General features: G+C 54.5%; 2 protein-coding genes across 5 annotated transcripts in view; one reads left to right on the forward strand and one right to left on the reverse strand.

Annotated features, from left to right (window-relative positions):
- Positions 1-486: 486 nt before the first annotated feature.
- Positions 487-9,434, reverse strand: STOML1 (stomatin like 1). Of its 3 annotated transcripts, none has more exons than XM_067543201.1 (7): positions 9,414-9,434; positions 7,647-7,753; positions 7,318-7,467; positions 5,888-6,091; positions 5,056-5,284; positions 3,987-4,208; positions 487-2,083 (listed from the first exon to the last, which is right to left on the reverse strand). In XM_067543201.1, the coding sequence occupies exons 2-7, from the start codon at positions 7,686-7,688 to the stop codon at positions 1,881-1,883; spliced, it is 1,050 nt and encodes a 349-aa protein (XP_067399302.1). In that variant the 5' UTR covers positions 7,689-7,753; positions 9,414-9,434; the 3' UTR covers positions 487-1,880. The 3 variants fall into 3 exon arrangements, with proteins under 3 accessions (XP_067399302.1, XP_067399301.1, XP_067399300.1); XM_067543200.1 differs by lacking the exon at positions 9,414-9,434 and adding an exon at positions 8,415-8,764 and having other exon boundaries at positions 3,987-4,205; XM_067543199.1 differs by lacking the exon at positions 9,414-9,434 and adding an exon at positions 8,415-8,764.
- A 2,567-nt stretch (positions 9,435-12,001) lies between these two features.
- PML (PML nuclear body scaffold) overlaps positions 12,002-26,912 on the forward strand; it is a 32,801-nt gene continuing 17,890 nt past the window's right edge. The window contains exons 1-5 of one of the 2 annotated variants that reach the window (XM_067543204.1): positions 12,002-12,115; positions 16,010-16,494; positions 19,224-19,807; positions 20,936-20,997; positions 26,431-26,686. In XM_067543204.1, the coding sequence (XP_067399305.1) occupies positions 16,013-16,494; positions 19,224-19,807; positions 20,936-20,997; positions 26,431-26,686 (1,384 nt within the window). In that variant the 5' untranslated portion in view covers positions 12,002-12,115; positions 16,010-16,012. Of the gene's footprint in view, positions 12,116-14,845; positions 14,891-16,009; positions 16,495-19,223; positions 19,808-20,935; positions 20,998-26,430; positions 26,687-26,912 lie in introns of those variants that run through there. The other variant, XM_067543202.1, reaches the window with a different exon arrangement.

A 26,912-nucleotide genomic window follows, 5' to 3' on the forward strand; every position in this document is an offset into this window, starting at 1 on the left:
TCTCCATGTTTTCAGGCTGAATGTTTATTTTAGATCACAGGAAACAACAAAAATCAAGTGATTTTCTCAGGGGAACAAAGTGCCCAGAGAGAGAGAGAGGGGATGTGTGTGTCTCCCCCTTCCAGCATGCTGCAGGAGCTCTGCACTGCATCCTGGCAGACAGCAGACTTAGAGAAATTTAAAGCCAAAGTACACCAAAAACAAAGTCATGTTACATAGCTACAGCCACCACAAAGTGTTCATTAATAATCCCTAGCTCTCATGTAGTGCATTTCATGCATAGATCTGAAAGCGCTTCACAAAGGAGGGCAGTATCATTATCCGCATTTTACAGATGGGGAAACCAAGGCAGATTGGCAAAGTGGCTTGCCCAAGGTCACCTGGCAAGTCAGTGGCAGAGCAGGAGTAAAACCCAGGTCTCCTGAGTCTCAGTCCAGTGCTCTAGCTGTTTAATGTATACAATGATCAGACCACGGCACTCCTATATCCAGGTACATGTAATGTGTTTATTGTAGATCAAGAATACAGAGAAACTTTTATAAAATAAATATATATACAGTCCATAGAGACACCCTCCTATACAGCTAAGCAGATGCATGCAAAGCACTTTGAATCACAAATTAGCACAGTCTCTGAATACTAACAACTTGTGCATGGAAGTTCAAGACCTTTGAGGGATTCTTTAGTCCAGGATGTTCCCGAAAGCTCCTTCTCTGACCCCTCTTCTATAAATTCTGTGGCCCAAAGTTTTAGAAATGCCTTTGTTTTCACAGGCACAATTTTGGACTCGCAAATCATGGGTGCAAAAATCAGCAGCTAGAGAACAAGGCTCATCTATGTGGAAGTTACTGCCGGGCAAGCCAGCGTGTGAATCTACGCACACTATGGGACTTTCAGAGCACTGGAGCAGTGTCCACACAGGGCTGCTGCATCATGGCAAGCTAGTGTGCTATAGAGTCACATCTTGCCATGCCTTGCCGTAATCTTCCATGTGGACAAGACCTAAACATCCCTTTGCACCCACAAATCAAGTACTTCGATGTCTAGCTGCAGTCCTGGAGCACTGCAATGCCACCTCTCCTACTGGAAGGGAGTGTCTAGTTTATTGTTGACAGGAACCCAATGTCACTCAGTGGAATTCACCTGACAGGGCAAGATGCCCAGCAGGATGGTGGGATTTTAAGGGTTTAGTTGCCCAAATGTCCCCATTCAGGAGACATGAAACTCCTGTAGTCTTCAATTAGGGAGTAACAAATTCCAACGGTTGTGGGGAGTGGGGATTTTGGGCCTCAATTCTGTGCTAACATGTGCACCCAAAAAACAGAAGCCTGGGCTGAAACCCATATGTGAATCAAGCCTGTCACCTGATGTTTTTCCTCGTCTTGAGCAGATTCATAGACAGTACGCCCAGAAGGGACCACTAGAGCATCTAGTCTGACCTCCTGCATACGACAGGCCGGAGAATTCACCTAGTTATGCCTGCGCTGATCCCAGCAACTTGTGTTTGACTAAGTCCTGTGTTCCAGAAAGGCGTTCAGCCTCGTTCTGACCACACTGAGAGCCGCAGAATCCACCACTTCCCTTTGGAAGTTTGCTTTGGACTGATCCACGGGTCCCCAACCTCCACCATCAGAACCTTAACCCAGGAAACTCCTCTTGGCACATCAATGTGGTCTCCTGGCATGATCATACTGCCACTCCCCCCAGGGCAGGATTAGTCTTCCTGCTCCCCTGGGCAAAGATCCACGTCCCCAGAGCACAAACCAAAGAACGTAAACTGCTAGCTGGGACAGAAGAGCTTGAGTCTCACTCCCCTCACAATCAGTGTTCTCCTGCCAGACACTTGGCTTCTTCCACCTTCTCACACACACTCACACACTCTATTTACATTGTTTCATTGCCTTGAAGAGCTCCTCCAGCTTCAGGGCAACGCTCAGGTCGCCCGTGACCCGCAGCCTCCCACTCATGTAGGCGCTCAGAGGACGAAGTTCACCCAAGAAGAAAGCCTGCAGGTCATTTTCCGTCATCTCCAGAATCACGTCGGGGCTGCGCTCAGGGGCCCCACGGCCAATCCGTCCACTGCCTGCAGGGCACGGATACATGGGAGGGAAGGAGAGAGAGGATCAGGACCCAGAGTTTCACATCAAATGCCTTGGGGAAGCCGGAAGCTTGTTTGGCTTGTTTCAATGAAGTGAGTTTAGCGCTGGTGAAAGGGGACAGTCCCCTCCTCTGTCCAGCAACAGGGCAAGCTTCTCCCTACACTGCTCCAGTAGCACGCCGGATGGGAAGGGATGTTCACCTTCAGGCTGTCTCTCCTGAGCGCACCAACAAAAGTGCCACGTGACATCTAGGATGCTGGTGGGCTACTGAGCAATGTGGCTGCCTCTCAGTTAGGAAGTTGAGATCACCCAGACAGTCTGCTTTAGGCCAAGCAGCCATCAGAGGGGGCGTGCTAGAGATTGTCTTCCTGCTACTGCTAGAGATTGTCAACAGCCAGCAATCCCCAACGACACTCACTGCTCCCTTACGGAGAGGGGCAGGAGACATATTTCTACAATGAGTAAAATTGCTTGTAAATGTTCCATCTCAATGGGTTTTGAAGGAGTATTAGGGTTTTGCTCTCCACACAGAATTAAGTCTTTTGTTGAACCACGAAGGGCCCAGAAATTGAAACATTTTTGACTGCAAAACCAACATAGTTCAATTTAGCCAAAACATCGAGAGTCCTGTAGCACCTTAAAGACTAACACATCTCTGCAGGCATCAGCTTTCGTGGGCGTCAGATGCAGCTGATGAAGTGGGCTGCAGCCCACAAAAGCTTATGCCCGCAGAAATGTGTTAGTCTTTAAGGTGCTACAGGACTCTCGTTGATTTCACTGTATACAGACTAACAGGGCTACCCCCCTGGAATAGTTCAATTTAGAAATGCTGCCATGGTGCCCCATGGGAGTTGTAGTTCAGGTGCCTCATGCTCCTATATTTCCAGTCCCAGCAAAGCTCCCCAAGTGGACTTCATCTCTCATGATGCTCCATGGCCATGCAAGGCATGGTCAGGGAAGACTGTGGTGCATCACGGGAGATGTAAAGCCATGCGCTATCCCTGTGCACCCTTTTTTGGCCGGATATGACACTGCAAGTTTGCCCCACCTTATTTTCCCTAATTGGTGTCAAAACATTCCCTGTAAAGGATCGTGGCAAGAGCCCCAAGCCAGAAAACAAACTAATCAGAGTCAGTCTGTCTCCTTTAATAAGGTCTCACACCTCAGACCCTGGTTCACAGCTCCGAGTCCTCACAACAAGTGTCAGAACTGGGCACCTCCCGCTGAGCCGGAGGAGTTGTCTCCAGACTGATTGCGGAGTTCCACTACGGCTGCCAGAAGAGAGCCAGCGGGGCAGGTTTTTAGCTCAGCAGCAGGTTGCTGGGCCCACAACTGTGACGGTTTGTTCTCTGAGCCTGCTCCAGCCCACATCCTCTTCCTGGTTCCTGACTCAGGCTCTGCCCCTTCACCCCCTCAGCCTGGTTCTAACCACTGAGTTGGGCTGCCAGTGCCCGGGTCCCTGGTCAGACTCATCTTCGGGAGCCTAGGAGACAGACATCACCCCCCTTGCAACCTGGATGGCTTCTAGTCCTGTCTCCTGCTCAGCGTCCAGTTCCCGTTTAGACAGCAGCGTAGGAAGCTTCCTGGGCTATACCCAGGCTGTGACCTCCGGCTGACTCGGGTGGTAGACGCCTTCACAGAGAGCCCGTCCTACCAGGAGCCTGCCCTAGAGAGGGGAATGGGAGCCTCCTGCTCCTGAACTGCAACTCGTTAGTGGCACCATTTCAACATCAAATGAAAACTTGGCATTTTCCATGGGCCGCCTCTCAGCCCCCATTTCCCAGCCAACTCCACTAATGAGTTTAGCTGTGTGCGGGGGAATAAGGAACATGCACACACCTGCCCCCACCCAAACTGCCCCCAAACACGGAGAATAATGGAAGTGACCTGCTGTGAGATCTATGAAGTAGGAGCTGCAGGCACCACTTGGAAGAGTGATGTTGAGCTGGTAGGACGCTCCAACTTGGCGGACCAAGGACTCAGACAGGAACCGCTCCACAGCTGACAGCAGCTCCTCGGGGCTAGGTTTCCACCTGCTGCTGCTACTGGTGGTGGTGGTGATGGTAGGAGCTGGTGATTCTGCCTCATTCACTGTCACCACACTGTCTGCTGGGGACAAAGATGTAAAGATGGGCTTGCGGCGCAAGGCTGATCGGGATGAAGTTAGCTGTCAGCCCAGCAGTGGCAGGGATCCACAAGCCACTGCCCAGCAAAGCTCTGACGAGCCGTCAGAAAAGAGTCCCCTAATCCCTCCTGTCCATCCATCCTCTATGTGCCATATGGATAGTGCATGAACCCCCATGGGATCTGGGCATTACATGAACCTGCTACGACCTAAAACCAGAGAAGAGAGGTATTGCTGCTACGGATGTCCTGAGAGTTAGGATGGCCCAGTGGTTAGGGTCCTAGCTGGGTCTCCCAAGTCCCAGACTTCAAGCCCCTATTAACTTCAAGCCCCTATTCTGTTACAGGTTTCCTGTGCGACTTTGGGCAAGTCCCTTAATCTGCCTGTGCCTCAGTTTCCCCTCTATATAATGGGAATAATAGCAATGCCCTATCTCCAAGGCAATAGTCTCCTAGTCTAGTGAGGGTCAGAGAAGTACCTATAATAAACAGTCCTCATTGAATCTCTTCTTCCTGTCCTGGGAACCACAGAAGAGACATTTGGCGACACTCACCGCACAGCGGCACCAGAGTCACCAGTGTTCTCTCCCTCTGCCCACGATGGGAGGCGTCTGCACATCTCAGCTGCTGTTCTAAGGACACTGCTGGCAAACCTTTGCCACAACAGGGGCAGTCTGTCCCTCTCGGGATCTGAGAGCCAGATTCATCCACTGATGCCTGGGGATGTCCGGGCTCTTTAAAAGCCAAGCAAGGACTTCTTGTTTTGCCCTCTGAGAATAAGAGCAGCACATGTAGCTGGCAGGGGAGAGGTAGCGTGGCCAGGGCTGGTTACCTGTCTCAGGGGTTCCACTCGGACTGGCTGCTGCTGCCATGCTGTTGCTAAAGAAGTGAAGAGCCAACTGCTGAATGGTGCTATCCAGCCCCTCCAGCCCAGGGATCGGGGGCGTCATGGCCAGAGGCCCAGACAGACTCTCTGGGGGGGGCTGCAGCACTGCCTCCAAAATCAGCTCGACCCGATCCACTTCCAGGCCCCAGGACTTGGTCATGTCGTTGATTTCAAGCTAAAAGCCCAGGGGCAAAGTAAGAAGCAATAACATCTCAGGTAGATCTGGGTACGTGTGAAGCAACAGACTATAGCGGAGCACAGGAAGGCCTGAGCAGGCTGCATGCAACGAAAGGGAGGCCCCAGAGCACTCGCCATTCCCTCTTTGTAGTGCTCAGGGGTACTTCTCTGCTTATCCGCCTTATTCTCGTCACACCTGGCAGTGCCTCACTTGGCTCCCTGAAGCCTCCCCCACTCCCCCAGGCCTTCTGCCTGCCTCTCCCCTGTGCAGGTATGATGACCCCAGACACACCCCACGGGGGCTGCATCTCCACCCCGTCCCCTTGCACACCCAGCACACCTCTGGCTCTGGGACACAATTTAACCTTTAGAGTCCACTTTGTTAGTCCCTTGGGGGCAGACTCAGGGTGAAGCAGCTACAGTTTTCCTCTTTGATTGTCATTGCTGTGTGTTACATAGCTAGAGAATGTGGGTCTGGGTCCCTGTGGCACATGAGCATGTGTGTTTCCCTGCAGCTGGTGCGGCACAGACTGCGATGGGGTTCTGCACTGCTCAGGCCACAACGCAGGAGCAGGGCCTGAGGCCACAAGCAAACCCTCACCAGCAGCTGCTCCCCGATCCGCAGCTTCTCCGTCTCAATCTCCCTCAGGCTCTTCTTCAGCAGGGTCTTGGTCATGGCATTCTGGGCTGTCATTCGGGTGGCTGCATTCAGATCCTTCACCATCATGACAGACAGCACTGGATCCCACACCCGGAACTGGATATCAGCCCCCATGGAGATCATGGCTCCATCCTTGGAAGTCAGCTGTGAACAGCAGTTAGCAAGGTATTGATTTCAATGGGAGTTAGGTGCCTAAATACCTTGGAGGATCTGGACCACTATCCCCCAAAGCCCTGATTTCTGTCTAATGGGACTTCCTCAATTCATTTAAACTGGCAAAACAAAACAGGAAAAGCCCCACAAACCTTCCCCCAGAATTCTCAAACCAAACCTTGTTTATAGAGTTACAGACAACCCAAACAAGTTAACTCCTTCTCCTTCATTTCATGCATCATGGCACTTCTTGGTGCCTTCTGGAACCAGATGCCGATGCAACAAAGAGCTAAGAGCTCCTCTTGAGTAATTTCCACCCTATGCAGAAACCAGAAGTACTCAAAATTTCACCAGGCAACCTGTCAGCGTGAGCCTTCTGGCTTAATTTTGCTGCCTTAGGTGAGTATCTGAATCACCCTTAAGGTGCTTGTCCAGACACAAACACTACAGTCACCCAGCACCAATGGGGGAGACATGTTCTACCCCCTCGCTCACCCTGGGGCTGTCTTGTCTCTCTTCCTAGACTGTAAGCTCATAGAGGCAGGGCCCAGCAAGTACCCTGTAGTTGTCCAGCGCTTGCACAGTGTGGCCCCATTCTTGGCTGGCCCTTAGCCACTGCCCTAACAAACATGATTATTATTAACAACTACTACATCTCAATTTCAGGTCTCACACACATTAGCAACTAACATTTTTTGTCTATGGCTCACATTCCATCCACCCCACCCTTTCACTCTGAGCTGGAATAAACACCACCCTGGTCCAAACCACCAAGGCTGGGCCGGTCTACGCTGCAGCCAAGGTCTACAAGAGTAATGATTGTGGGTGCCCACCTGAAGATACCTGAAAGGGGCCTGATTTTCACAGGTGGTGCTCAGCACTTTTGGAAAAGCAGGTGTCGCTTACCTTGGACACCCACAAATTCAGGCACCAGAACCACTAGTTGCTTTTGAAAAGCTTGGCTCATCATACTCCCTGGAACCCTGGGAGGGGGGAAAACCCTGTCCTGCGATCTTCACCTAAAAGACTTGTTAATCTGGACAACGGGTTTGCAACTGGAATGAAAACCCAAAGCATGCAAGTTTCAGCACGTGGGTTTCATTAGGCAGGTTTGCAAAGATCCATGACCCTGATCTCTTCAAGAGAGCTGCAGCGGACGACCAGAAGCCGCCCTGTCGCACAGCAAATCCTCCGCCTGAGAAATGGATGTAGCTCACCTTACACGGTGGCACGTTAAAGGCTCTTGTCCTCAAGTCCACTCGTTGCCAGTGATCTATGAACGGCAAGAGCAGGACCATGCCTGGCCCCTGGGGGGCTCGGATCCGGCCCAAGCGGAACACAATCATTCGCTCGTAGGCAGGGACTATCTGGAAAGGAAACATTTAAACCAAATAATAGGCAGGAGGTAAACTGTACGCAATGCAGTGATCATGCTGCTGCTGAAGGACACTCTGGGGTGAAAAGGGCACCAGTACCTTCGCCAGACGCTCCCCCTCCCACCACCACCTCTATCTGGAGGAAGGACCAGGTGGTGTTTCCCGCTTACTTTCAAGGCAAAGCATGCGGAGATAGGGAAGGTGACGACCATCAGCAGGAAGGCCAAAGTCGTGACAATTCCATGGCAAAGCCATGACAGCCAGCCCTGGGAGGAATCTGTAGGAGAGAAAGAGGACAGCAGCCATGGGATGGAGTGAGCCTTGCTCCCCTGGCCTCTCCCCAGCACCCCACAGCCTGCTCTCAGGCCTGGGTCTTTCCCGTTCAAGGTCACACCTGCAGCAAACCACGAAGAGCAATGCCGGGATCTGGTAGGAATCTCATGGACCCCACCCAGCACCCACGGACACAGATCTCTGCCCCAAGGCCCTTCAGCAGCAGTGTCCTTGAGAGGGACACCAAGCCACCCCAGAGACACAGGGGCTGCCTCAGTCTGCGGTTACACCAGCCACACGCCCCTGAAGTGACCCCAGACAGCAGCGCAACACAGAGCAGCACCTGGCCCAGGGCCTCTTGCTCATGATCAGCAAATGTCCACACACCGAACAGCGCCCTTGGCACCACAGGCGACGATCCCTATGCTGGAGTGCCCAACACTGCCTCCATCTTGGTCTTCTCCGGCCCCACAATCCACAAATGACAGGCCCACAGGGCCTTACTCTGTGCTCCCTCTGCCCAGCGCAAGCCAGGAGTACCTCCAGGGCAGGCAGCGGAGCGGCACCCGCGGTAGGCTGGCACCAGGGAGAGGCCAGCGTTGGCTGCAGCTATAACCACTCAGGTGAATGGAGACGCCTGGGCCTCCTTCCCGTCCTGTACTCACCTGTCGTATGTGGGACCTGTCCCAAGGGGTCTTGCATGTGCCCAAAGGAAAAGCAGCTTTTCTGAGATCCATGGACCCCAATGCTGGACTGCTGGAAACGGTCCAAGTCCCCCAGGGGAAGGGCCTGGTACCCCGACCGGCTGAACATGGCCCAGGTCACCTCCTCAGCCGGCCCAGTGACCTCCCCTCTGCACCCCTGCCTGCGCCCCTGCCTGGCACCGCGGCTGGCGGGAGGGAGCCCCAGGGCAGCGTTCAGTGACGTGCACCTCCTGAACAACGGATGGCCTGCTGCCCCCCAGCATCAGCATCCAACCAGCTCCCAGCGCGGCCGCCCAACACTGCCGGGGTCTTTGCAGGCGGAGGGGGGCGGGACACACGCGGCTCGCTACGGGCAAAGACGCGGTTGGGGGCAGCCCGCCGCGGGATTTCCAGCCCAGCCGCCGAGACCAGACCCCGCAGTGCAGCCGGCCACGGCCACTAGCGCCCGAGCCTCTCCGTGCCGGCCACGGCCCGGCCGAGCCGAGCCCAGCCCAGCTCAGCTCAGCTCAGCTCCGCGCCGGGCGGGCTCCCTCCGAGCGAGCCGCGGCAAGCAGGCAGCGCCCAACGCCCTGCTCCGGCTGCCGGGAGCTGGCTCCGACCTGCCCCGGCCGGGTCCGTCACCGCCGCCGCTCGCCCCGCCCCGCCCCCTCTCCGGCTCCCGCGGGCGCGCGGCACTTCCCGCTTTGCTACGTCACGGGCCGGGCCCTGAGTGACAGCCCGCGCGCTGCTGCAGGGCGGGGGCGGGGGCTGCGGGGGCTGTTGTCTCCGCTGCAGCAGGGCCGGGCCGAGCCGGGCGGGGCCTGGCCTGGCTTCTAGCCGCCCGGCAGCAGAGCGCAGCCGTGGCTGTGACGCCGGGCCCGGGGGCAGGTGTCCCTGGGGTGTGCACTGCCCCCCCCCCCCCCCCGTGAGAGGGAGCCCCCCGGCGCTGGGGCAGGGAGGCTGTTCGCCCTTCCCACTTACCCCAGGGTCAGCGATCACCGCCCGCCCCACCTCCTGAAACGGCGCCAGCCCAGGCCAGCGCGGGCTAGAGGCCGGAGCTACGCCTCCGCTGTCCCTGCCCTGCTCCCACTGCGGGGCTGCGGCAGGGAGCGATGGATGGGGGTGGCCCGGGCGGTGTCTGCGGAGAGGGGCGAGCCCCCGTGGGCTGGCCGTGACAGCGGGATCATACACCCCCTCAATCAGAGAACCCGCCCCGCCCCCAGCCCGAACCCCCTTGCAGAGAAGGGGTGACATGCCGTGGAAACAAGGCCGACACCTGCCCCCTAGGATCCCCCGCCTGCTGCTTGGCATGGGTGTGTTCTCCTGGGGTGCTGCCCCACAGCGCCCCATGCACAGCCCCACCGAGCACGGGGTTGTGAGCACCCAGCAGGAGCACAGGGAGATAAGGAGGCGGCCTTGAGGGCTAGCAGGGGGCCAGCAGCCAGCTCTTCTAGGGGTGCCCCTCCCATGCTGTGGGGCCTGGGGTCCAGCAGGGGTAGGGCAATGGGGCCCATGTGGAGTTTGCCTTAGTGCAGGCAGTGCCCGCAAAGATGCCAAGGTTTGGCTGTCCTCAAGTGAGATTTACAGCCCCAATGAGGGAGATCCGAGGCCAAGAGAGATTCTCCAGGGGGCGGGTTCAGTCATTGCGTAAGCCAGGGACTCATCTTTGGACCGTGGCAAATCCCCACAGGCCAGCTTTTTAATCCACATAGCACTTCACATTTTAAAACAAACTACTCACTGCTCAATAGTGCACGTGAATCACCTCAGCCGCCTCCCTCACACTAAAGTCTAGGCAGGGGAGAATTCTCCCTGCAGGGCAAACGGGTGGATATTAACAATTATTTGCTGTTGGAATAAACACTTGGATGGTTGGAGATCCCCTGAGGACATGAATTTGTCCAGTGTAATTTAAATTTTAAACCGTGCACACCCGCAGGCATGCACACACTTTAATCTCCATGGTTACCACGGTACAGAAGCTGGGAAAGCAGCTTCCCTTCCTGAGGCCCTGCCTCTATTGGCTCCTCCTGCCGCACCTGAGTAAAAACATGGAAAATCGTTCTATATTTACTCAGACGGAGTGAGAGAGCTTAGCAACGTTTGTGTGAGCAAAACAGTGCAAGCAAGAGGGTGTGCAAATGTGTGAGACTCACACCCACTGAGTGAGACTTGAAGTGTCTGTGTAACCCAGCATGCCCAGCACACTGGGGTGGGGTGAGTTCCAGTGATTCAGCACAAATGCAGACTGCTGTCATCAGGCAGCCGGCGGAGGGATCCTGCTGGCTGCTGGGAGAGTCTCCTTGGGAAGCGGCCTGGTGCTGCCAGCCCTCTCGTGTGATGGCCTCACCCCCATCTCACCACCAGCCAAGCTGCAGGGGTCACCCCACTATATCTCATGCCCACTGCAACAGGCAGGGTGGCACTGGGGCAAGTGGGATCTATGACCTCCACTCCGGCTGGTTCCCCTGCTGGATGGGCCCAGTGGAGGGGAGGGCAGCTCTGGGCAGCTGCTCCAGTACCCCCCGACCCCCCCCCCATGCTAGTTTGGCAGAGAGAGGATGCAGGATACCAGGGGTGGGGGGAGGGGACAGAGACTATGGGAGGGGCTAAAAGGAGGAAGGGGCTGAGACTGGGGGATGGGATCTGAAAGGTGGGGGGCAGAATGGGGGGGCTGGGACAGGGACCAGGCCAGGAGGGGGATAATAATGGGAAGCAAGGGGCTGCTCCAGGATTTCCTGACCCTCCCCTCACCCCTTTGAACTGCCCCATGCTTTTCCCAACCTGGTCTCCCCAGCTGCCCCAGGCTCTCAGCCCCTACCGCCGCCCCCTCACCGGGGCAGGGGAGCAGAGCTCGATGGGTGCAACCATCCGTTCTGATTCCCACCACAGGGGCTGCCCGGCCAGGATAGGCACAGGTAGGGTTACCCTCTTTCAAGCTCCCCACTAGAGGACACTGCCTGGGGGAGCAGGGGGTACACTTGGGGGTGCTGGGGGATGTCGGAGGGGACAGCTGTGCCTCCCTTTTGAGGAGGGACTCCCTGTGACAGTGGCAGGGCAGCTGGCACAGGCCTGGGACACAGCACCAGCCCATCAGTCAGTACCTCTCTGCGGGCTCCTTCCCCCCTCTGGGGGTGGGGACCGAGGACCCCTCCCAGCAAGGCTCGGAGGTCCTGCGGCAGGGCAGGCAGCCCAGCCAAGAGGCGTTTGGCAGCGCCGCTCTCCCGTGGGGCAGGGCGGGTGGGATCTGGCAGCAGAGGCTGGAAGGGAGGGATCCATCGAGGCCTGGGGACAGCTCTGTCTGAGCCGCAATGTCTGCCCTGCGAGGAAAAATCCCAGACATTGCCTCTTATGTGAAACGTCTGCCTGGACAGAGATGGGCAGGCCAAAAAAGATCAAGTGCAGGGAAACCCGGCCAAGTCAGGGCCTGGCAGCTCATCCCGGCAGGCCCAGGCACTAGCGTGGCCCCTGCACCTTGCAGCCAGCTGCTCCCTTCCCCCACCCCAGGCTGGGCTGCCTTTCTTGGCAGCAGTGGAAACTTCCTGCAGCTCCTCCTGCCTGCGGATCACACAGAAAATGAAACTAGCCGTGCTGCTTCTGCCTCTGCTTCGAGCGGTTACGCAGACGCAGCTAGACCTTCCCCAGAAGCGCGGCAGGAACCGGCTGCCCTCCTTTCAAAGCAGGTATTTTAGCTTTTGCTCTGCATTGAGTGATCGGCTGCCATTTGTTTCCCAGGAAGCAAAGCTGCCAAGGACACAGAAGGGCTGGGGGGGAGGGGCTCATTCCTGCATGAGACAACCCCAGCCTGCTTCCTCCCCTTTCGGAGAGCATTTCTGGGGGAGACCTGCTTGGGGGGGGGGCACGCACCGCTCCGGATGGGATGGCATGACAGCCATCAGCGTTGGGGCGCGGCCGTGGTACATCACTGCACTGACGCTATGGTGCCATGATGCAGGAGGGCAAAATGCTGCGGTTTCCCGCACGCCCTGTGGTTCTGGAGGATCCTGTTAACTGCAGATGAGGCCGGCAGGCCACAAATTTGGGGCCATCCCAGAACTATGAAGGCAGCTGGATCTAGTACCCAGGGTGGACCATGGAACTAGTTAGAGCGGGCATCCTGCTTGTTCGTGTTCCTCTACCGCCTGCCTCCCTCCCCCAGTGGCATCCCAAAGGCCCAACCTGCGAAGTTGCAAATGCAACAGACTTCAGCGGGAGCTGGCTCCAGATTTTTCAAAATACCCACAAACTGAAATGGGTCTTAAAAGCATCCCAAAACAAGCCCGCACAGCACCCCGTAAGGGACATATTATCCCCCCCAGGGCTAATATTCCCAGCAGGGAGGGGCTGCGGTTTGCTCTGCAAACATGCTGAGAAGAAACAGGCTATTTTTAACTACAGCTTTGCCCAGGTTGGAGCTCCACCCCATCTCCCAACCATCAGCACCCCCGTGTAAAATCCTCATTGCAGGGTCTGTTCTATAGCAGTTCGTATGCCACGCTCATGGCCATAGTATCTCAGTGCCTTTCAGCAGCACATTAAGTGACTAAAGTAAGTCAGGCTGGGTTTGATGCTAGCACTGCCCCTCTAACCCATCCATCTCACCTGCACAGGTGAAGACTCACATGGCATGACAGGGATGCTAGTGCTGAGAGGTGGCATCAAAGCACCCCCTGGCCCGGGATTCCTGTCTGCAAGGAGGGGTGGCTCTGAGCGTTAAGGATGATTGGAATCCTCCTCCACACTGGCTCCAGGGTGCCCAGAGTCCAGCCTCTGCTTTAATAGCTGGTGACTTGTTGGCAGACAGTGGGCAAGAGGGGCGAGGGCCCGTGGTGGCAGTTGAGGAGTTTGAGGTCTCCTTTGCATACTGAGCAGCTTGGGTGAGTCATTGAATCACACTGTCTCAGTTTCCCATCTGCAAAATGGGGATAATAATTCCCTGTCTCCCAGGACTGGATAAAATAACCTCTCCGTGATGAGGTGTTATACTAGAATGGTGGCAACAACGTAGACGCCACGAGAGATAGACATGCAGCTCTGCTGCTCATGTCAGTGTGAACCGTGTTCTGCAACAAGCCAGTCTGCGGGATGTTCAGAGCCATGAATTTGACTTGGAGGCACATAAGTAGCAGTGCAATATTCAGGGGCTGTTACACACCCAGTGTATGCAGTTACTGCAGATGCGCAGCCAATTACAATCATACATATCCAGTCATTTGTATGTACAATTGCCTAGTTGTATGTACAACTATGGGAATTGCATGCACAAAGGCATATGCATTTACACGCCAGAATGTTACAGCATGGCCCCTACTCTCACAAGCACCCCCCTTCTGGTCAGGTGTGTCTGCATGTCTCGGTTTACAGTGACCCCTTCTGGTAGTTCCTAGTGACTAAGCCCTCTGGCCAAGTCTCACCCAATCTGCACAGAACAACTCAAAAGGACTCCTTCCAGGGTATTAGTCCAACAAAGTCTTTAAACACTCATAGCACTACCAGGGGCCATGCCCCCAGGTCTCCCTTCCTAGAGACTCTTCACCCACTCTGATCTGTTCTGGCCCCAGCTCTCCAGCTGGGCCTTTTACAGGTCAGAGCCCCTTGTGGGGGGTTTTCTCGGTCCTACTGTAGGCCACTTCCCCAGTGGCCTATACAGGGGACCCCAGCCTACCCATTACTCTAGCTCCTAGCCAGGGACCCCAAGAAGAGCAGCCACACACCTGTGGCCCTTTAACTAAATTGTTTTCAGTTCCCTGGTCCACATCTCCACAGCCCCAGCCTTCACCATTGCTTCACCCTTACCTCAAGACCCTCATATGTTCAGGCCCCCCAGCCCATACACCATCTGTGGCTCTGCAGTTCCTTTGACTGGCCAGGAACACCACCTGCATACCTCTAACTCCAGCAGCTCTCTTTATAATAGCCTGCAACCCTCAGACTGGGGGCTCAGAGCAGAAGTGGGGCAGTGAATCAGGCCTCCGAACTGTAAGTTAAAGTCCCTTCAAGAGAGGCTCAACCCCAATGCTGGCCTCGGTCCCCTGGAACCGTAGGAAGCTCGGGCCTGGATCCAGATCCAAAACACGGGTGCGGGCCCATGATCTCCTCAAGAAGCTCCTTGGCTTGGAGTTCTCAGAATTTCTCTCCTGCCCGGGCAAGATAAAGGATAAAAACAAGGAGTGTCCTGTAGCACCTTAAAGACTAACAAATTTGCATAAGCTCTCGTGGGCTGCAACCCAAGGGATGTGTCAAAGCAGCCAGTGATCACCAGAGGGCAGGGCAGGAGGCAGCTGCACAGGGAAGGATTCGCTACAGGCCAGAAACAGGAAGAGGAGTTATTTTCCCTGCTCAGAAATCGAAACTTACCAGCCAGAACTGCTGAAGCATTGCTCAGCAGAGGAGTGCCCAGACCACCCGGCACCATGGCTTGCTCGTCCCAGGGGAGCCCAGGCGACCCAGAGACACAGGTGAGCTTACTGCGGTGATGGGACCGTCTCCCTGGGGGCCTGGCCGGGGTGACATTCTGCTACATGCGAAAGGAAAACGATGCCTGAGGACCCCATCTCCTTTCTGCAGCTGGTGCTGTGTCCAGGGCATATGGGAGGCCAACCTGACAGCACTGACCATGGGGCAGGGGAAGCGGCTGCTGGAAGAGGGGGTGGGCAGGGGAAGTGAGAGCCAACCAGGCGGTGGGGAGGTTACGCAACTCTGTGGAGTCTCCTGCCTGCCAGTTACCCAGCCTCACCCAGGACCGTTGTGGGCTGCTTCTTCAGAGTGGAGGGTGGTCCAGGCCTTTGAGTGCTAACCTGAGTATCAGGAGACCTGGCGTCTCTTCCTGCTGCTCCCACAGGCTCCCCACGTGACCCTGCAAGGCACACGGGCCCAGAACCTCAGAGGTACGGCCTTGCTTAACTCCCACTGATTCCAGGGGAAGTTCAGAGCCTATCTGAGGACGTGAGCCACAGTTCCCAGCTGTAAAACGGGCATAACCCTTCCCTGCCTCACGGGCAGTGTGAGGATGAGTGCCGCAAGAGCGGGGAGGAGTTCTGATAACGGGGGCACTCTGAGTACCTTAGAGAGCTGGACCAAGGCTGCGCAGAGCCACCTATGGGGGAAGGGGGCTTTGGCCCAGAGTCACTGAGCAGAGTCCCTCTTAGCCCTGACAGATGGGGGGCAGAGAAAAGGGGAGGATGTAGACGATGCAGAGCGGGGTGAAGAATGCCAGAGAGCCCCCAGGCGGGGTGGGTGGGGGAGGAGAGAGAGAGAGAATGAGGGAAGGGACGTCTCTGGATGATACCCAGCTGAGATAGGGAAAGGAGCTTTTCCTCTGCCTTGTGCCAGCCATGTCCCCCATGCTGAGGCTAGGACGGGGTGGCACAGGGCAGCTGTTCTGACTCACACTCCCAGTACCGTGGGACTCGCTCTGTGCACCACAGCAGCGGTGGCAAAGCACCCTTAATGGGCCCATCCACTTGCCTCTGTGTGCAGCCTGCGTCACCTCTTTCCTTCTCCCCCTCACTGGCTGAGCCGTGGAGCGGAGCGACACAGCACTGGTAACCCCAGGGGTCTCTTTCTCCTTCCCAAAGGTGATGGAGGAAGAATTCCAGTTCCTGCTCTGCCAGGGGTGCCAGAAAGGACCCAGAAATCCCAAGCTCCTGCCCTGCCTTCACACCTTGTGCACAGACTGCCTGCAAGAGAACAAGCCCATTGGCCAGTGCCCCATCTGCCGGGCTCCCATCTCACACGCCAGCGGGATGCCAGCCCAGGACAACCTGCTCTTCGCCAGTCTGCAGGCTAAGCTGAACACCTACCAGAAGATTGTCAGCGGCAGCGACTCGGTCTGTAACAAGTGCAAGGGTCTGGCCGAGTTCTGGTGCTCCGAGTGCGACGAGTTCCTTTGCATCAAGTGCTTTGACTTCCACCAGTGGTTCTCGAAGAAGAAGAGCCACGAGACCAGGAAGTTGAGTGAGCTGAGGGCAGAATCTGCCAAGCAGTTTCTGGATGGAGCAAGGAAGTCCAGCATCCTCTTCTGTTCCAATCCCACCCACAACAACCAGAACTGCATGACAAGGTAAGAACCTCCACCTGCCCTAGTGAGCACATTGGAGAAAGGGTATTGGGAGGGAGGGGCTGTGGTGAAGGCCAGGCCTGGCAGTCTAGGGAAGCTAGGATTCTCTCTTCCTGTACCAGTATATGAGGGTAATGCCCATTGACTGCCGCAGGAGGCAGCTACTTTGGTCATGTAGCAAGGACACGGTCCTTGGGTTCTATTCCCAGCTCTTCCTGATGCGCTATGCAACCTTGGGCAAGTCACAGTCTGTTCCTCAGTTTCCCCATCTGTAAAATGAGACTGATAATGCCCAGCTCTTTTTCAAGTGGCCTCTGCACATTCCCACCCTTGCTTCAGCTGATCGCGACAGGGCGGCTGGAATGCCCATCCCTCCGTACCTCAAACAATGCCCCAGGTCTGCCCTTCCGCAGGGACTGAATCCGGGACCTCGGCATCTAAATGCATGTGAACTCTTACTGCTTGAAGTGAAAGAGCAGGCTCATTAGTTTGGAGGCAAGAGAAGACTCAAACTTCTGTGTGGTGTAGTAACAAGGTGCGCAAAGCATGGGTCAGACACAGCAGTGTACAATCGGCCAGGTACATCCTGGGATTTCCCTCCCACACACACATCATCTGATACAGGACAGATTGACCACTGCAGAGCCACTGGCTTGATGAACACTCTGGGCTAGTGTGGGAAATCCTCTGTTCCGAAAGATTCCTCATACAACCTTAACAAACCCCGTGTCCCAGGGTGTACCTGTGTCCCAGGGTGTACCCGTGTCCCAGGGGGTGGCCTGTAACACACATGTATCGTAAGTAAGCTATTGCTGCCAGTGTCACACGAATTAATTCCAACCGGCTAGAGCCTGTTTTGGGGACTGTCTCGCTCATTTCCTGCTTCCCTTTGAGGACAATGGTTTTATTGGTCCTCCCGTTTACCCAACCTGTTTCACTGGTTGCCTGTAGCATTTTCAATCCCGCTTCGGAGCAGGATTAATTGGGATTCTGTCAAATTGAAAAGTGACGGGCATGAAAAGAAACAAGACTGGGCAGGAGGAGAATCTCACTTCACATTTCTCCACATGCCTTGGATTTGCAACCATTACTCAGGCTCCAGGGGTTTGTATCCCACTGTCTTAAACTCACTGGGGGCCAGATGCCGAGCCAATTGGCACCATTATAAATGCAGAGCAACTTCATGGTCACTGGCGGGTTACGCTGGCTTTATAGCAACGTAGCAGAGCAGAATTTGCCCCAGTGAGATTACTGCAAATGAAGCATGCATTGCGCAGGCCTCCTGGATACTCTGTGTCTCGCTTACTCGCTAGGGGCAGCTACACCAACTACTACCAGCAACGGTGCATCTGAATCAGTTCTAAGGCATTAGGGTAGCTGGGACTCAAGCATTTTCACCCCCAGGTCATGGAATCTGCCTAGAGTAACCTGCATGGTAAAAGTAATGACTGAGCCCTGTGAATGCTGCAGCTGACCCCATTAATACCATTCCTGCAGCTGCACCATTGCTTCCCAGCAAAGAACGCTGGTCAAGCGCTTGGGGTACTAGGCTAGAGCTTCGGAGATAGAGGTTCAAATCCCTGCACTACCACAGGCGCTGTGTGGCCTTGGGCAAGTCTCTTAGCCTTTCTGCACCTCAGCTGTTAATTTTGTTGGTATCTACAAGCAACTGAGTGGGAGGGAGAAATGGAATCAGAGCGGCAGGGACATCCCATTTCTCACACGAGCCAATTGCCAACGTCTACAAACAGCTCCTAATGAATCGCCTTGTAGTTTCCAGCCTGTGGGTGACCGTGCTGGGCTGCAGCTCTTCTCCGTTCCTCTCCTCTTTGGAGATTATCACTCCACTGGACACCCTGAAAAACAGGAGGCCACATCCTTAGCTAGTGTAAATCAGCATGGCTCCATTGATTTCAGCACAACGCTTCCCATTAACACCAGCGGAGGAGGATCTGGCCCAGAGAATCTTTAAGGAATTCCCAGCATGGGAAGGGAATTTCCACAGGATGCATCCAGCATCCCATTATCTCCCTGGCCTTTTTCCTTTATGTGCCCGCAGGGAATGCTTTTGTTAGAGAGACACCAAATATTTGAATCAGCCCCCAAAAGTTTGGCTGCCTGTGGGAACCTTTGGAGATCTTATTTCTCCTTCGCTTCCTCTCCTCCGCTTTCCTCCTTTTCCTCTGCCCCCATCACAGTAGAGTCAGTTGGGAAATGGTTTCCCATCCTGCAAAAATCTTTGAGAGTTCACCATTTTTTCCACATCCTGAATTGGGACAAAAATGTCAAAATCTCAATGATTTTTGCAAACCAAAAAAATTGTTTCAGTTCGGGTCAATCGAAACATTTCATTTTGGACCTTTTTTTTCTTTAAAGTTCTCTCTCTCTCTTTTTTTTTGTCTAATTAGCTGAAATTTATTTTTAAAAAAGATTTTGAACCAGAAAACCAGAGTTTTTCATGTAGAAAATGTTGAAACTAAACCCTTTGAAACATTGAGTCAGGAAATTAATCGACACTGATCCTGTTTGTGAATGGTGCTGGTGGGGAAGAATTGGCATTTTTTGGTGGAAAAAAAATGTTTGAAAAATTCCTGTCCAGCGCCAACCATGAGGCTCTAGAGGTGGTTGCAACCAAAGACTTTGCCCCATCCCCAGCTGGGCCCAAGCAGTGGGTTGTGGAGAAGAGACTTCTTAGGATGCATTCGAATTAAGCTCTGTTATGTTTGCTTCAGCAGTATCTACTGCAAAGGGTGTCAGAAGCCTCTGTGCTGCGCCTGCGCTCTCCTGGATAGTCAGCACACAAAACTCTACTGCAACATCCAGATGGAAATCGAGCGGCGTCAGGGGGAGCTGGGCAGCGTGAGCAAAGAGATGGCGAGGAAGAAGACCCACTTTGAAGATGCCTATAACAGCCTCAAGGACAAAGCTGACCACATGGACCAGGTGAGGAATGAAACCCAGGAGCTGATCCGAAAGAAAGTCAAGCACATGGTGCAGCTGATCCAAGAGAAGGAGCAGGAGCTGCTGGAGATGGTGGAGAGGCAGCACCAGCAAAGGAACAAGGAGCTGGAGGGGAAGCTGCAGCAGATGGAAGCCATGCTCAGAAGGTTGGGGGCCGGTGAGCAGCTGGTGGAGAAGATGCATCTCTACGCGTCGGACCAGGAGGTGATGGACATGCACCCCATCATCAAAGGGTCCTTGGAGGAGCTCAGGAAGCTGCAGCCCCTGGCAGTGGGGACCAGTGTCCAGGCTGGAGACTTCAGCGAGTGTAAAGCCAGCCTGCAGGCTCTGTTTGAGAGAGTGACTGGGGAGAAAGGTAAGACGCTTTCACAGACCTGACCTGGTCCTGACCTGGCTGGTGCTGGGCAGGATGGGGGCATGGCTGCATGACATGAGAGATGGCCCTGAATGTACCACCTGTCCTGCCTTATTAATTACTAATTAATAAACGTTGAAAATGGGGCAAACTGTTTCCCTCTTGCAAAATGCTTCCTGTGAAATCTGAGGTACGTTACACTTTGGGGCAGTTACGTGAAAACCCACAAATTATCAGCCTCTCTCTGGTGTCCGGGAATTCGTTCTCTCTTTGCATAATTAGCCTTCCTTCAGCTAGCGGCTCCTCAGGGTGGTGGGAGGTGATGTGAAATGTACTGGTTCACCCATGGTCCCATTCTCCTGATTCCCCATTGCCCTGCACCTTGGGTCCGTCCTTCCCACCAGTGCAAAGTGGATGGCGAAAGCTCCCGCTCTGGTTCCATAGCCATTTGCACCCTACGGTGGGACGTATGGCCTGAGGTGCAGGATAATGGAGAATCCAGCGTGTGCTCTCCAGGTTTGGGATTGCAATCCATAGCAAAAACTCCGACATGACTGAGTCAGCTAGCTGGAGGACTTAAGTCCTTCAGAATAGGAAGCTGTTTCCCAAAAGTAGGGCCTCAGTGTCTTGAAGGACTCAGGAGAACCTCCTCCAGGTGAGGCCATTCCCACATCCTTCCAGGCCAGGTGGCTACTCTGTGGCCTTTCTACAAGCAGGAGGCTAAGTTCCCCCTGTTGTAACTCCACTGCAGTCCGTTCCACCAGCAGTGAGGTTAGCATCACTCAGAGGTCTCTGCCCACTCTCCCCATGCAGATATGAAGGTTGTCAGCCAGGATTTTAGGACACTCTGGCTTCGCTGCTGTGGTTTTAGTCTCTGGACTCCATGTCAAGGCAGCAGGCACCTATGTCCCTGGCTCATCCAGAACCGATCAGCCGAGCTGCCGATGCGGGACGGGTAATCACAATGCGAAGCAAGCCAGATCTTACTGTTCCAGGCCCTCCGCCAAGTCACTTCCAGCTGAGCAGCTCACGGCATGGGGCGGCTCTGTCGACACGCGGACCAGGAATGGGGGGAATTTCACTGGGGCAGAGAACAGCCCCGCCCAGCTCAATGTTTCTCCTTTGTAGATGCTGCCTCCTGTGCTGCGCCAGCAGCTCCAGTGACTGAGGTGTCTCCGGCTAATGACTTGGTGAGAGGAGCTATTTCCGTGTGTCCTTATCGACGGGCGGGAGGGCTCCTGCCAGGCCAATGGCTGGGGAGAGGCGCTGATTCTGGGGTTGCTCCTGCCTGCCGCAGTGGCTGGGTTTCCATGGGTGATGGGCGATAAGGAGCACGGGGGGGGACGGACCCAGTTCTGCATTGATGGGAGCGTGGCTGCTGCGTCCCTCCCGCCGAGAGCTAGCCAGGGGCAGGCCTAAGGGAGGGAACATGGCACCTCAGTGGGCTGAATCCCAGGGGCGAGATTCTCCACCGCCCTGCCCCTCATTGCACGGTGGGTCTGAAACCGTCGAGGCAATTGGCGCTGGTGTAAATGCTGCACGAGGGGCGGGGCAATGGAGAACGCATCCCCCATCTATACAGACAGGCCCCTCCCCCTCCCTTTGTGTAGCCTGGACTCCTGCGCGTAGGGGAGCTGCAGAGGGCCAGGCCTAGGGCTGAACCTCACGTGCCTCAAGGAGCCGTCACTTGGCCCTGTTGTCTCAGAGCCCGGCTTGCAGAGGCCTTCCACGTGCTGCACTCCCTTTGGAGGGGCCGGCGGGATCAGGACCTAGGGCTGTGGTGTGGGGTGGGGCCTGGCTGACAGGGGCCATCAGACAAGGTGGGCTCGCCAAGCCCCATCCACATCTCCCCAGCGTCGGTCGAACATGGACTCCTCCCCGAAGGCCCTGTTTGCCAGTCATTTGCCACCGTCGCTCCCGCTGGCTCAGCCCCTCCGGCCGCAGTAACGTGGCAGCGACGGTGCAGGCCCGGGGGCTGCGCTCACCGGCGTGTGGGCTGCGAGCAGACGGTAAAGCTGTAAGATGTGGGGCCTGCCCTGCCCTGGCACGGCTGCCATCATAGCCACTAGCAGAACTGTTGTTGTTTGTGTCATGAGCTGCCTGGGGCCTCAGCCAGGATCAGGGCCGATGGTGCTGGGTGAGTACAGACAGCTAGTAAGAGAGCTCCCCCGTGGACCTCCACCACTATGCAGTTCTGCTCTGGGACCCTCTCTCTTTGTCCCTTTCTCGCACTCCTGGGGCCCACTCTGTTTCATGCTGCTCCTTGCGTCTGGAAGAGCCCCCCTTCTGTCCACTCTTCTTCCACAGCCCTTCACCAAGCCCGTTCTGTCACCACACGCCGCCCGTGCGCAGCCGCTGCCCTGCCTGCTCCATCTGTCAGTGGCTGGGCTCTAACGGATTACAAACCCACACTGAGCCGAGGCAGAAGGGAGGGGAGAATCTTTCCTGCTTGCAGGCAATCAGCTCGGTCCTACCCCTGTGCCACTGCCAGGACTGCTGACCATGCAGACAGGCAGCCACAGCTGTGATCAACTGAGAAGTGACCCACTCGAACGAGGAGAGAACAGAGAGGGGGGAAGGAGGCAGAAAGACCTGAGAGCCAAAGGGCTACAGACCCACACCAGGCAGCTTCTGAGAAAGTAGCCAGGAGACAGAAAGAGACTGCAAGCCCTGGAGTCGAAGGGCTGATGGACTGAGTTAAGGAGAGAGCTCATGGACTGATCTGACTGAAAACAAAGTGAAGGGGGCCAGGTAGGAGAAGCTGGGACCCCTAGAAAGATAACACCAAGAGGTAGTGACAGTCTCATGCATGAAGGCTGTAACCTCCTTTGAAGCGCGGCCCGGTCTGGCTCTGTGCTTTGCAGAGCGCTGTAGCCCAGCGGTGGCATGATGTGAACTAAGGAGGAGAAGGACGTTTGGATGGATGAGCCAAGAGGTGAAATCTTGGCCGGATGAAGTCAAGGAGAGGCAGTGTGTCCTAGTGGAGAGTGCACTGGACTGGGACTCAGGAGACCTGGATGCTATTCTTAGTTCTGCGGCTGGGTGACCTTGCATAAGTCATTTTCCCCTTTCTGTGCCTCAGTTTCCCCATCTGTAAAACGGGGATAATGCTTCTGACCTCCTCTGTAAAGAGCTTTGAGATCTACTGGTGAAAAGCCCCACATGTAAGCTAGGTATTGTAATGCCATTGACTTCAATAGGGCCAGAACGTCACCCATAGCATTCAGGCCTGCAGAGACCACTAGATCACCTCCTCTGACTTCATGCATAGCTCAGGCCCCAGAGCATTCCACCCCATGACGATGACTTGTGCTCCTCTTCTTGTAACTGAGGCAGGGGCAAGTTGGGGCCTGTGACAGCCTGTTAGTAACAACCTCTCCAGGGCTGCTTCCAGCGGCATGCACCCCCCATAGTTGAACAGGTGCTATGGCATGGCTGCCCCCTTTGTTCAGCCAATCACCATTTACCCCTGTGTGTGATGGTGCTTAGTGGTCTCTCCCCTCTAGGGGTGGTGAAGTGTCTAGTGACTCAAGACACTGGTAACTATAGCAAAGGATCAGCCATCTCCATCCTCTTGGAGCTCAGACTCCACAGCATTTAACCCCTGTGCTGGGGTGTGTAGGGAACCCAGACACACCCACTCCTCTTGTTTCCAGACTATGGACTCTATATGAAGCAGTTAGAACTGGTTTCGTCCAGTTGGCTTCCAGAAATTAAAAGGAACAGTCACAAGAGTGAAATGCCTGCAAACTGCATGGATACTATTTAAAAACACCATAACAGAGGTTCAAATTAAATGTATACCCCAAATCAATAAGAGCAAAAACAATAACAGCACCAACAACAAAAAATGCCACCATGGCTAAACAACAGAGTAAAAAATGTGGTGTAAAAGTTTAATAAGGCAGGACAAAAAAGAATTTGAAGAGCAACTAGCAAAAGACACAACAACAACTAACAGCAAAAAATTCTAAAGTAGATCCGAAGCAGGAAGCCTGCCAAACAATCAGCAGGGCCACTGGATGACTGAGGTGGCAAAGGAACACTCAAGGAAAACAAGGCCATTGCAGAGAAGCTAAATCAGTTCTTTGCATTGGTCTTCACTGCACAGGATGTGAGGGAGATTTCCACACTAGGTGACAAATGTGAGGAACTGTCCCAGATTTGGGTATCAATAGAGGAAGCTTTGGAGCAAATTATTAAATGTAACAGTAATAAGTCACCAGGATCAGATGGTATTCACTCAAGAGTTCTGAAGGAACTCAAATATGAAATTGTAGAACTACTCTCTGTGGTATGTAACCTAACACTTAAATCAGCCTCTGCACCCAATGACTGGAGAATAGCCAATGTAACACTGATTTTAATTTTTTTAAAGGCTCCAGAGGAGATCCTAGCAATTACAGGCCAGTAAGCCTAACTTTCAGTACCAGGCAAACTGGTTGAAACTATAGTAAAGAACAGAATTATCAAACACACATACATGAACTTAATGTGTTGGGGAAGAGTCAACATGGCTTTTGTAAAGGGAAATCATACCTCACCAATCAATAAGAATTCCTTGAGCGTGTCAACAAACATGTGGACAAGGGTAATTCAGCTGATATAGTGTACTTGGATTTCAGAAAGAAAATCTGATGAGGTTCAAGGACAAGTGCAGAGTCCTGCACTTAGGACGGAAGAATCCCCTGCACAGCTACAGACTGGGGACCGACTGGCTAGGCAGCAGTTCTGCAGAAAAGGACCTGGGGGTTACAGTGGACAAGAAGCTGGATATGAGTCAGCAGTGTGCCCTTATTGCCAAGAAGGCTAATAGCATATTGGGCTGCGTTAGTAGGAGCATTGCCAGCAGATCGCGGGAAGTGATTATTCCCCTCTATTCGGCATTGGTGAGGCCACATTTGGAGTAGTGTCTCCAGTTTTGGGCCCCCCGCTATGAAAAGGATGTGGACAAGTTGGAGAGAGTCCAACAAAGGGCAACAAAAATTATTAGGAGGCTGGAGCACAAGACTTATGGAAAGAGACTGAGGGAACTGGGCTTGTTTAGTCTGCAGAAGAGAAGAATGAGGGGGGATTTGATAGCAGCCTTCAACTACCTGAAAGGGGGTTCCAGGGAGGATGGAGCTAGGCTGTTCTCGGTGGTGGCAGATGACAGAACAAGGAGCAATGGTCTAAAGTTGTAGTGGGGGAGGTCTAGGTTGGACATTAGGAAAAACTTTTTCCCTAGGAGGGTGGTGAAGCACTGGAATGGGTTACCTAGGGAGGTGGCGGAATCTCCATCTTTAGAGGTTTTTAAGGCCCAGATTGACAAAGCCCTGGCTGGGATAATTTAGTTGGGCTTGGTCCTGCTTTGAGCAGGGGGTGAGACTAAATGATCTCCTGAGGTCCCTTCCAACCCTAATCTGCTATGATTCTATGATTCTAAAGCCTTTGACAAAGTCCCGGACCAAAAGCTTTTAAGCAAAGTAAGCTATCATGGGATAAGAGGGAAGGTCCACTCATGGATCAGTAAAAGATAGGAAACAAAGGCTAGGACTAAATGGTCAATTTCAGGAGAGAAGTAAATAGTGGGGTCCTCCAGGGCTCTGTACTGGGACCAGGGCTGTTCAATATATTCATAAATCATCTGGAAAAAGGGGTAAAGAGTGAGGTGGCAAAGTGTGCAGATGATACAAAACTACTCACACTAGTTCAGTCCAAAGCAGACTGCGAAGAGTTACAACAAAGGGGCAGAGACATTCAGTGTTGATAAACACAAAGTAATGCACATTGGAAAACATCCCAACTGTACATACAAAATGAGGGCCTCGAAATCAGCTGTTACCACTCAGGAAAGAGACCTTGGAGTCACTGTGGCTAGTTCTCGAAAACCTTTGCGCAGTGTGCAGCATCAGTCACAAAAGCCAGCAGGCTGTTGGATCTGTTATGACGGGTCGATAAGACAGACAATATCGTAATACCACTATATAAACCGGGTTTAGCCACGGTGTGGTTGTAGCGCGGTAGCACCTCGGCTCACAGTCACAGCCCAGGAGCTGGGCAGGCGCTGTAGAAATGCAGCGCAGAGAGATGGCTGCTGCCCAAAAACCTCACACGTTAAGTGCTCGGATCGCGTAGGGCGAGGCCGCGCTTGGCACTCACCCTGAGCTAGGGGTCGTGTGTGCAGGTTACTGCCCCAGCAGGACCCCAGGGTGCCCCTAACTCAGAGTGTCGCAATCCCGCCCATAGCCCCCCTTTGCTGCAGGGGCAGGGTGGGGATCTCATTTACACAGCCCTTACAAAGGTGCAGTTTGTTTCCCCCACTGCCCCGGGCACCCAGCCTGTGCCACGCCAACAGGGGCATGGGGGGCGGAGGCAGCAGTGATAGCTCCGCCCACTCCTTGTCCTGCTCCGCCCGCCCGCCCCCTGCAGTCAGCGTGCGGCATGCAGAGCCCAGACCCCGCTCCAGGGAGCCGGGTGACAGGGTGGAGGTCACAGTCCTGCCCTTTATATTTTACCCTTGACCTTCTGGGCAGACACTGGATGTAAGGAGCCCCCATGGCCAGGCTGGGCGTTCAGAGCGCCAAGCAAACCTCTGGCAAACCACCATCCCAGGCTGCTTAGGGGCTGTTCTTTCTCCCCAGACTCCCTCAGGGAAGAGGCAACCATGCCAAGCCGAAAAGGCCATACAGACACCTTCCAAGGTGCTGAAGCTTGAATTTCCCGCCGCGGCGCTGGAGAGAATCTCCAGCAAACACGAGCAGGGCTTGCCAGACGACGACGTGCAGCCTGGGCCCAGCACGTCGACACCCAGCAGGAACGGCGGAAGGATGCCTGCAGCGAAGGGAGCAGTGCTCTCCGGGGAGCTGGGAAACACTCACTCTGAGCCTGGAGATCCAGGTAGGAAGGGCTGGTTTGGAGCCAGATGGGGGTCGGTCGCCGTGGGGCATCTGGAAAGGGGCCTGGGCCAAAGCAGCCAGAGGTTACCACAAGAAGGGTCCTGACAGGAACATAATGAGTATGAAGCAGACGTCACGGCCTCACCCTCCACATTTCTGGCTTTGTCACTCGCACTTTCTCAGCAAGGCAAAGGCAATAGAGCCTAGTGGGTAGGGCAGTGGACTGG

The sequence above is a fragment of the Emydura macquarii genome, unplaced genomic scaffold (genome assembly GCF_026122565.2).
Source record: "Emydura macquarii macquarii isolate MOO-44397 ecotype Brisbane River unplaced genomic scaffold, CSIRO-AGI_Emac_v2 contig_799, whole genome shotgun sequence".
Classification (NCBI taxonomy): domain Eukaryota; kingdom Metazoa; phylum Chordata; order Testudines; family Chelidae; genus Emydura; species Emydura macquarii.

Bases quoted from the DNA above. Each gene is read 5' to 3' on its own strand.
- STOML1 (XM_067543199.1), bottom strand. From the start codon at position 8,562: ATGTTCAGCCGGTCGGGGTACCAGGCCCTTCCCCTGGGGGACTTGGAC. The intron at 7,754-8,414 runs GTGAGTACAGGA...TCTCTCCTACAG, and splicing joins ACAGGTCCCACATACGACAG to ATTCCTCCCAGGGCTGGCTG. The intron at 6,092-7,317 runs GTGAGCTACATC...TGCTGTTCACAG, and splicing joins TTAACGTGCCACCGTGTAAG to CTGACTTCCAAGGATGGAGC.